The sequence below is a fragment of the Galeopterus variegatus genome, unplaced genomic scaffold, assembly GCF_000696425.1.
Source record: "Galeopterus variegatus unplaced genomic scaffold, G_variegatus-3.0.2 Scaffold3285, whole genome shotgun sequence".
Taxonomy (NCBI): domain Eukaryota; kingdom Metazoa; phylum Chordata; class Mammalia; order Dermoptera; family Cynocephalidae; genus Galeopterus; species Galeopterus variegatus.
In genome coordinates, this window is record NW_007729396.1 from 158,281 (window position 1) to 169,010 (window position 10,730).

The 10,730-nt window shown below is 56.0% G+C and overlaps 1 protein-coding gene across 1 annotated transcript in view; it reads right to left on the reverse strand.

Moving 5' to 3' along the window:
- The window catches only part of GATA5 (GATA binding protein 5), a 68,738-nt gene extending 58,780 nt beyond the window's left edge, over nt 1-9,958 (reverse strand). The window contains exons 1-2 of the mRNA XM_008584511.1: nt 9,771-9,958; nt 9,153-9,234 (exon numbers count right to left, since the gene is read on the reverse strand). Of these exons, the coding sequence (XP_008582733.1) occupies nt 9,153-9,234; nt 9,771-9,958 (270 nt within the window). The remainder of the gene's footprint in view (nt 1-9,152; nt 9,235-9,770) is intronic.
- Between the last annotated feature and the right edge of the window lie 772 nt (nt 9,959-10,730).

A 10,730-nucleotide genomic window follows, 5' to 3' on the forward strand; every position in this document is an offset into this window, starting at 1 on the left:
AGTTTTATGTGTTAGAAACTTGGCCCCCACTGTGACTGTTAAGAGGGTGGGAAATCCTATTGTGTTCTTTGAAAGGTGCAGCCTTGAAGAGGTGATTGGATTGTAGGACTGTGCAGTAGTGAATGGATGAAAAATGGTGTCAGGGGCGTGTTTCTGAGGGCTTTAAAAGAAGACGGGGGGAGTCTGTCTCTCTCTCTGTTCTCTCTGCTTCACCATCTCGAGATATGAGGGGTCACTGTCTCCACCACCAGATGTGTTCCCTGGACTTTGGACTTTCCAGCCTCAGAAACTGTAAGCAATACATTTCCTTTTCTTTACAAAGTACCCAGTTCCATGTATTTCGTTACAAGCAATAGAAACAGACTAATACTGCCCAGGTGTGTCTCAGGAAACCGGCCTGCAAAAGCCGAGAGGGGAGGGCGCTTCTGCAGACGAGCGCCGTGCGGGTGGGGGCCAGGTGGGCCAGGCGAGCCCCATGTGGTGCGCTTTACCTGTGGATCAGGCCTCACCACAGCCTGTGATCTGGATACCACAGCCCTCCTTCCCCTCCTCCGAGGCTCCAAGAGGTCCAACTGCTTGTCCACGGTCACCTAGTGCTGGTGACACTCAAACCATGGGATTAGCCATTGTCCTGGGGTGGAGTCCCCAGGGGGAGGTGTTTGTTCAGAGGGTGCCCCTCCTGGTCCCACAGTTGCAATATGCTAGGTGGGCTCGGGGGCCTGGCCTTCCAAAAGAATCAATGGATAAAGGTGCTCGGGCCATGTCAGATCGTTCCATGTCGTTTCAGCTCCATTCAGAATGCACATTGGGCAGAGAAAGAGAAGGAAATAAATCAATGTGAGTGGATGGAGATGAGGACAAATCAGCAAGGATGCAGAAATCCCCCTTTCTATGAGCTGGAATGCATGAGGAGCCACAGGGACGGAGAGGCCCCAGGCGTGGCTGGGGCAGGGGGCCAGCTGCTGGCCAACACGGAGGCAGAGGTGGTGGTCCTGGCCCCGCGGGCTTGACCTGCTCCACCCTGGTTGGGCCCCACGTGGGCTCCCAGGACCTCATCTCCGAGCCAGATGGCTTCCTCCATAAGCAGAGACAGGAGAGAATAGAAGGTAAAATTTAGGGCTCTCTGTTGAACAGAAAATCCAGGGAAGCCAGAGCATGTCTGCTGCAGCCTCAGCCACTTATTCCAAGGTGCATGCAGCATATAATTTCCACTGGGCATTATTTGAGCCAATGATATCATTACAGCTGTAAGTTGGGAATTCTCTAGTTCCTGAAGTTAGGAGTGAATCTTTAAACATCTATCTTATCACTGCAAAGAGAAAAATATTCCAAATGAATTCATCAGTAATCCTAGATTTGCCCCACCCTGGAGTCAGGTCCCTCTGCTGACCATCAAGGTGGAGACCTCAGACACTGGCCACTCAGTGAGCTTGGGGTGTCTGTAATGACCCCTTTCATTCAGGTCTATTTGTCCCCAATATGCAGGTCCAAACTGGCTTACTAGAGGTGGACATGCAGGTGGTGCGAACTCACGACCCACTTCCAATCCCCATCGTGGTGCCCAGACCATGGGGGCCCGTTGTCTCTCAGACTGTCCCCACTGGGTGCCCAGCCCTGGGTGGGGCCCTGCCTTGGACACTGTAGATGCCAAAGGTCACAGAGGCCAGCGGCGTGCGAATGAATGAGCCAACTGGTGTGAGACATCAGAGAGTGGTGGGGCCTGGAGAACTGAGGAGCACCAGCCCGCCCAGGGGACCAGGGCCCTTGGTTCCTGTACGAAGTGCTGCTGGGAGAGGCTTGGAGGCCAGAGACGCTGACCCATGCAGGGCAGAATGGGCATGTCGAGGACCAGCTGTGGCCATAGGCCTCAGTTTGGGAGCCCGTCAGACTGGGAGCTGCATGAGGACAGGGACAGCCCACCCCGCACAGGGCTGGGCATGTAGTGGGCACTTAAAATGTCTGTTGAGTGACTGAGACAAGGAAGTCGGAGGCCAGGTGGGACGAGGGAGGGGTGGAAGGAAGGAGTGGGCCAGTCAGTGGGTGGGGCCATGGGGGCGGGTGACAGGAGGACTAGGAGGCCAGCCCCTTGGGGTTCCAGCCTGGCACCACTTCAGCTCCGAGAAGGCCCCAGGCCTTGGTTTTCTGATCTGCAAATGGGGCGATGATGTGAGCCTCTCTCACCGGGACAGTGCTTGGAGGAGCCCAGCTATCACTGGCTGGTCCTTGAAGGGCTTTGAGAGGTGGGGAGGGGAGGCGCAGAGGGCTGGAGGTGTGCTGTGTGCCAGCCTGTGTGTGCGCGCAGGGATGGCGGGCATTGTGGGTGGGGGTGGGGGGACTCCAGGAAGAGGAAAAAGCGCGAGTCGGCACCCTCCCCCACCTTCCTGACAGATTCACCAGCTGTCCTGGTCCCACGGGTCCTCTGAGCTGCCGTGTGGCTGCCCTGGTGACCTGTGGCCATGCCAGCAGGAGCCTCCAGAGGTGCACGCCTTGACCCTTAGGGGTCAGGTGTCCAGGCCCGACTTTGGCCGCAGGATCTCTTCTTCCCTCTTAAGGGCTCTCCCTTCTGGCCAGTGGTGGAGCAAAGGGCTGCCGCCACATTTCCAACTTCATTCCTACTCTTGTCCCTTCCCTGCCCTGCCGACCACTGCCTCCTTGTCCCCCACCTGCTGGTGCAGAGTGCAGACCCCTTGGGGCTCTCCCAGCTGGGCTCCCAGTCTGCCCTGCAGAGCCGCTTCCCCACGCAGTGTCCCCTACTGGCCCCAGGAGGAGGCCCTGGCCAGCGAGATCTTAAGATCGCAGGATGTGGGTGTCCTGTGGCCTCCCCAGCACAGCACACAAAAGCCGGCAAAGGCAGCTGTTGGCCCAGCTGTCAGGGGAGAGGACATTGCCGTCCAGGCACAGCAGGCCTGTGGACAATCCCATTCTCTGGTGCCTGAGTGGGAAAAAGAGCCCCCCTCCCAGCTCAATCCCTGCAGCTGTGTTCAAGTGTCCACGGACACCAGGGCAGGCGACCAGACTGCCCTACCCGACCCCACAACACCCAACTACACCCTACCCCATGGAACTCCACACACTGTGCCCCACCCCACTGCACCCCTGGGAAGCTTCCCAGACGTCTCCAAGCCTGCATGTCAGGGCTTGGCCCCAGAATGCTCCCATCTCAGTGTTTACCACCCTGGGCTGTAATTGCGTGCACCCTCTGACCTCGAGCCTCCGTAGTAGGGACGGGGCTGCCTGGACCCCCTGTGTGCCCAGGCTGTGGCCCATAGTGGCTCCCATGTGCATCCATTGAACAAAGGAGCCCCCAGAAGGACATGTCCCTTGCACGTCTGAGGGCGACCATGTGTCCTCTTTGTTCCCGGTGGTCCCTGTGAAGATCTAGCCCTCCACCGTATATGTAGGATAAATAAAAGCAGCAGGGATCACCAGCGAGGTCCTCAGGTGGGTCAGAGGATCTCAGGGAAGGCAGGGGCCCGGCCTCGTGTCTCCAGGGTCCTTCCAGGGGCTGTGTGGCTCCGTTTGATGATTCTGAGTCCCTCCGAGGAGCCCAAGATTTGGCTCATGCCCAGGGATTCTCCAGTTCCATCCAGAGGGAAGCAGGGGCCATCTGGGCATGGGGATTGTGCTGACCCAGGGTCTTCTCCCCAGGACTGACTATGTACCTTCCCCTTTCCCCACCTTAGAACAAGACACTGGGGCTCGCATGAGGCCACCAGTCCATTCTCAGGGCCTCTTGGACGTGTCAAATGCCTGCTCTAGGCCAGGCCCACTCTGTGGGACCATGGGGTAGGCTTGCGGGGCCTCCTGGCAGGTCTGCTCTGGCCCTATCTGAGCCTGAGCCGGGAGAGTATTGTGGGGGTGGCCTGGCTGCATGGAGCGGGAAGGGTGGGGCAGATGCCTCGGGCCCCACCTGTTGTGGCAGCTCAAATCCTTTTGGGATCAAGGGTCCTAAGATAGCTGTCCTGGCCCGATCCTCAGCGGGAGTGCCCTGGTGGGGGCTGGCGGCTTTGGGGAGGCTTCTTAATCCTCCTCTGGGGTGTGGCGGCCCAGCTCCTGCAAATGTGGCGGCTGAATCACGCAGCAGGAGCGCAGCCTGGCCCTGCCTCCAGCCACGGGCAGCCAGCTTCTTGCAGGGTGTGTGGAGCCCAGTGCACCTGGATACCTCTGCTTAGAGCGGCTCCCAATCTCAGGAGCCTCCTGGATGATCAGCCTGGACCACGCCTATTCCTTCATTCACTCATGCACTCATTCATTCACTCAGATATTCAGTGAGCACCTGCTCCCCGCCAGCACCTACTGTGAGTTAGGTAACAGGTGCTAGGTGCTAGGGAGACGAGACAGCGGTAAGAAAAATCTGACCCTTCACTGCCCTCCTGGGGCACGTGGTCCAGGGAGGGAGGTAGACTCAGGACACACGACCATGCAGATACATGTAGCACAGACTCGAGAGGGACACTAAGGAAGGACAGGGGGCTAGCAGACCTGCAAAGGAAGAAGGTGGCCAGTGGCCAGGTCTGGGTGGAGGGGAGGCTCCCTGGAGGAAGAGTCATTTAAACCTCAGGCCTCTGCTGATCTCTGCAGGCTCTCCTGGGAATGATGCAGAAGGGATAAGGTGGCATGTGAGACTATCGAATGTGGTGGGGACTGTGGCTGAGGTGTCACCTCCCCCGGTGGTGTGGGCACATCTGCCCTGCCTTTCATGTCTCTTCTCTCCACCATCCTGTCACAATATGTCACAAACATGCCTAAAAATGATTCATGGAATCTATTGAACAGTTTTATATTTAAAAATTTTTTTAGAAAAAGTGCAGAAAAACATTTGTATTCTTTTGAGAAGCTGAGTGACTAAAGCTTGTTTCTAGCTCCTGTGGCCTTCCATCAATTTTCTACAATGGGACCAAGATTCTCAATACAAAATAAACCCAACAACAAGACTCCTCATTTTCCAGTAGATTATTGTGCCTTTAAATGGAGTGTGTTATTAAGCAATGTTTGGAGATTTAAAAAAAGGATTTAAAAAATTAGTATCTACCCACCAAAAACAGTAAGAGACTCAGGGTGCTGCCACCTGCCACCCCCGCCCCATCCCACCACCTCCTCAGGAAGCCCTTACCTGTCCCTTGAGTGCAGACAGCACAATTTCACTGTAGCAGGAAGGTGTCCCAACATTGCTCAGCATCCCATGTGTCCTCATTGTCACATGGATTATTTTGAAGATAAACATTTCTGCCTTCCTTGTGTGTTGGGGGAGGGTTCTGTCCACAGCCAGGTGAGCCCACCTGCCGAGGTCCCCACCTAGTGCTCAGAAGTTGCTGGTGCCTTCTCTCTCTGGAAGGAGGGGTACTGGGCACCAGGACTTCACGCAGCTTCTCAGTGAAAAGACAATTTTTCTTCAAGAAGCAAAAGGGGGCCGGCCCGTGGCTCACTCGGGAGAGTGCGGTGCTGATAACACCAAGGCCATGGGTTCGGATCCTGTATAGGGATGGCTGGTTCGCTCACTGGGTGAGTGTGGTGCTGACAACACCAAGTCAAGGGTTAAGATCCTCTTACCGGTCATCTTAAAAAAAAAAAAAAAAAAAAGAAGCAAAAGGGCTGAGTGGTTTGAGTCTTTTCGCTGCCCGGATTTTGTTTGGATTTATATTTTATACTCTGCGGCGCTCCCTGCTAAATCGCCACGGGTCGGCAGCAAGTCACACACTGCATTGGGCAGAAATGCTGAGCTGGAAAGAAGTTTCTGTCTGGCAACTTCCAGCCAGACTTGCACTGGGATGCGAGAGGGAAATCTCCTTCAGCGATCGGACACTCTTCGCTTAATGCCACCGTGGCAATTTCTCACTCGAGACACACTGCAGGGATAGGGAACAGGGAAGCGGCTGGGGAGGGCCCCCTTCCCTTCTAGATGGGGGCATCCACGGAGAGGGGACCTCAGGGACTGAGAGCCTATTAAAGCATAACTTAGGAAAGCAAAGAGGGTGCATGTTCTTCTAACTGGAATAAGGACCCAGTGGGGACCAGCCAGCCCCAGCCTTCCCTCCAGAGCCCCTGAACTGAGGCAGGGCCAGTGGCATGTGGGGTCGTGTTTACCTGGGGCAATCCAGGGCCGCCTGTGAGGGATGGGCTGGCCCCTTGTGCCTGCTGGAGGTGTCTCTGGCCACATTTCCTCACCTGTCCAATGGGCCAAGCCTGTCCAGCTCAAGGTGGCACTACGCCAGACAGTGAGGACCCAGCTGGTCTTGGCTCAGGTGGGGAGGAAGAGGAAACAGATGACAAAGAGGAGTGTCCAGGTCCCTGCTCCCTGTCACCTGGGAGCCCAGCACTGACCAGACACCCCTCTGCAGAAGCCCAGATGGCCATCCCGACAGGAAGTCCCTGGGGCACACTGGCCATCCAGCGTTTCTGCACTATCATCTGGGGAGTGGAGGGTGGCCCTTGTGGGTGGCTAATTAGTCAGCATAGCCCTTGTCTTCTGTTGGCACCCAAACAAGTGGTTGGTTTACGGGGTGTATCAGTCTCCCATGGATGCTGTGACAAATGACCACAGGCTTAGTGGCTTACAGCTTTGGAGGTCAGAAGTCCAATGTGGGTCTCCCTGGGCTAAAATCAAGGGGTCAGCAGGGACAGTTCCTTCTGGAAGTTCCAGGAGAGCATCTGTTTCCTGATTTTTCCCTGCTTTTAGAGGTGCTGTCGTTCCTTGGCTTGTGGCTCCGTCCTCCATCTTCAAAGCCAACAGCACAGCATCTTCAAGATTCCATGGTCATATCTCCCCCTTCTCTGCAGCAGAGCTGTCCCTACAGTGACTCCTCCTGGAATCCAGCCCCAGCGGCCAGGGGACCAGAGGGGGAGAGTCGGCAGGCACAGGAGGTGGGGTGAAGAAGATGGTATGGGAGGGGACATATTTTGGAACAATTTTAGATTTACAGGGAAGTTGTGATAACAACACAGAGACTTCCTGTATACCCCTGGTGTGAACTTTTAAAAAAAAGTTAATAGACTATTTTTTATAGCAGCTTTAGTTTTACAGAAAAACTGTGCAGAAGGTTCAGAGATTTCCCGTAAACCCCCGGCCTCCTCCCCACGCACAGCCTCCCCCATCACCAACATCCCCATAGAGTGTTGCGTTTGTTGTAAGTGATGAAGCTACACTGACAAATTATTATCACCCAAAGTCTATAGTTAACATTAGGGTTCATTCCTGGTGGTGTATGTCCTGTGGGTTTGGACAAATGTGGAATAACACGTGTCCGCTGTCGCATTATCACACAGTATTTTCACCGCCCTCAACGTCCCTGTGCCCCACCTGCTCATCCCTCCCTCCCCTGACCCCCGGCAACCGCTGATCCTTTTACTGTCTCCATGGTTTTGCCTTCTCCAGAGTGTCACATAGCTGGAGTCACACAGTGTGCAGCCTTTTCAAATGGGCTGCTTTCACTTATTAACATGCATTTAAGGCTCCTTCGTGTCTCTTCATGGCTTGCTCTCGTTTCTTTTTAGCCCTTGAGTGACATTCCATTGTCTGGACGTAGCACGTTCTGTTTATCCGTTCACATAGAGGGGCGTCCTGGACGCTCCCCAGTTATGAATGAAGCTGCTGTGACTGAAACTGAGCAGCACGCTCGGTCCTAGTCAATCATGAGTTGAATTATGTCCCCTGAAAATTCCTGTGTGGAAGTCCTAACTCCCAGTCCCTCAGAATGTGACTTTATTTGGAAACGGGGTTCCTGCAGATGTAATTAGTGAAGATGAGGTCATTCTGGAGTAGGGTGGGCCCTGATCCAACATGACCGGTGTCCTTGCAAATGGGGAAATTTGGATGCAGATACACACACGGGCAGAACGCCCTGTGAAGATGAAGGCAGAGATCTGGTGATGCTTCTGCAAGCCAGGGAGCGCCAGAGATGCCAGCAGCCCCCAGAAGCTGGACAGAGGCTGGAGCAGACTGTCCCACAGGCGCAGAGGGACCAGCCCTGCTCACGCCTTCATCTTGGGCTTCTGACCTGCAGAACCTCCAGATGATGATTTCCTGTGGTTTAACCCACCAGTCTGTGTCCTTTGTTACGGCAGCCCCAGGACAGCACACACCTAGTGAGCAAGTGCATTTAGGACAGCCACGAGCAGGCCGCGTGGGAGCGCTTCGCATGCGGGATCTCACTGCAGCCTCTAGCAGCCTACGAGGGTGGCCTTGCAGTCATTGCATTTGTAGCTGAGACTGTGGGGCTCCAGCTGCCTCTGGGGTCAGCTGTCCAGCCCAGGACTTTGCGGTTCGCCCCACACCAGCTCCCATGACTCCCAACTATGCTGAAGTTGAGACCAAGAAGTTTGTGCTCAAAGAGCAGGAGCCTGAGGCTAGTCCTCGAAGGTGACCCCAGAGCGGCCCCACGCCCACAGCTCCCTGAAGGCCTCTTTGGGATTTGGAGCTGAGATGCAGCTTTGCAAACGTGCCCCCCAGCCTTGCAGCGCCCACCCCCAGCTGGGCCGCCTTGCAGCTGATGAGGCAGCGGTGTGATTTCTGCAAGAAAAGCAGCTTTAGCTTCTCTTCATGCTGTCAGTTGTGCAGCCGAGTCTCTGGAAGCCCATTCGTCAAGCGGCCAGGCTGAGTAGGAGACCGCAGCTGACAGGAAGGCCGCAGCCAACCCGCGATGACCTTGGCCGCCGGGAAATGCCCTTTGTGATATCAAAATTAATTATTTCTTGGAGAAATGTCAGCTGGGCCCTAATGAGTTTGAGACGTGCAGACAGAGCTGCGCCCCGTGTTTCCCTCATGCTTGGGGGCTGGGGGGCTGGCTTCTCTGAGCTCATGCGTGGGAGGTGCCACTTTTCTGTTCTTGGTCCTGGCATCATGTGGGGTCACTGGGGAGTCTGAGGTTCCTGCTCCAGGCCTTGGTGACTTTGGTGAGTGGTGAGTGGGGGTGGGAAGTCACAGCTCCTCTGGGTCAGGGTTGCCAAGGGCCACAGGCCTGAGCTCAGGTTCCTCCTATCCCCGCCAGCCTCTGTGGCCAGCAGCTGGCTGTGCCCTCCTCCACCCCAGTGCCACCCCTGGGCCCTGCTCAGGCCATGAAGGCCTCCCATTGGCTCTGCTCCTGGATCCACATCCCTCTCCCCCTTGAAACCTCCGGGGGTTTCCCTTCCCTTGAGAATAAAATCAAAGTTTTTACACTGGCCTCCGGCAGCAGGGGGTGCCCAGCCACTGGCCGCCCTCCTGTCATGCTGTAGATCTTTGTGGCCTGGCTGAGGCATCTGGAGGGAAGGTGGGGCTCTTACCACAGTTAGGCCCGCCCGACACCTGCAGACACGCAATACATGTGGAATTAATTAGTGTTGAGACGTATTTTACCCCCAGTCTGTTAGGAACCTTTGGGGATGGCGCTCTTGAAGGATAAATCCCCGACTAGAAGGTGTTTTGATGGGGTGATACAACGCATCGTCCCTGTGCCAGGCAGCTCGGTGTTTCTGTAACAGACCCGGGAGGGCTGCTGTCTCTTCTCACGCACATTGAGAATGGATCCTGGTGACGTTGGTGAGATTCGTTGGAAGTTTACTTTCAAAGCGATGGCTGCCCTTTATTGAACAAACGCCCCAAGCCAGGAGCCCCTCTAAGCCATCTGCTCACATTAACTCAAACAGTCTGTGTAGGCATCTATGGTTGTTACTGCATTTTACAGATGAGGAAACTGAGGCATGGTGGGTCTAAGCGACTTGCTTAAGGAGTCACAGTGAGAAAGAGGAGCAGGTGGGACCCAGCATTGGAAGTTAGAGCTGGTGGCACTTCCTACAGGTGTCCAGGGACCGCGAGCCACGCCTGCCCATCCTGGCTGAGGGGCCAGGCCTCCTGCTGGGCCACACAGAGTGTGGTGAAGCCGCGGGGGCCACTCTCACGCCCCACTCCCCAGCTGCCCACGACGGCCAGGCCCCTCCCAGACCTGGGCCTGCTCTTGCGGTTGTGGACGGATCGGAGCCCCATGGCTCTCCCCACCCCCCAGCTTCCTGGGAGGTGACTGACCCCAGAGCTTAGCTTCCTAAACAATTAAAAATCCTGTTTACTGGCAACTGGGATGATTTCAGGTTTCACCTTCCAGCCAATCAATGCCCAGTCTGTGCGGTCAATACCAGGCTCTCTGTCTGTGCTCAGGAAGTGAGGCTGGGGATGGCCCACTTTGGGGGCTCCTGGGAGGGGATGGTGGGGCTATGTCTGAGAGGGTTGGGGACACCGATGAGCCCTGAGAGCCCTGGTGGGAAGCCCCTTCAGGGCAGGGTCTGAGGCAGGGTCTGGGGGCTGCGTGGAGGTTCTGGCTGCATTAGGCATCATTGAGTGGCATTGCCCGCTGGCTCCAAGTCCCCCATGCCACCCTTTCCTTCTTTCTAAAATGGGCTAAGAACAGAACCAGCTCCTGGGTATGTTGTGAAGATGCTGCGTGATGCCATGTTCTGAGGGCCTGGTGTACAGCAAGTGCTCAGTAGATGTTGGCTGCGCCAACAGTGATGGTTGTCACCACCTTCCTCAGCACCCACCCCTGTGTGGCCTCTGGACCAGGCTCAGCAGGGCCACGCAGTCTGGTTGCCTTGGTGGCTCTGCACCCCCATCCCCATCTCACCAAAGGGGCTAGTGGGTTGGGGGCTGGGGGAGGGTCTCATTCAAGAGCTGGTACACCCGGCACAGGGGCTTGTCTGAACAGCTGGGGCCTCAGCTCCCCACGGAGCTGGGCTGGGGGCCCTGGACCCTGCACCATCCCTGT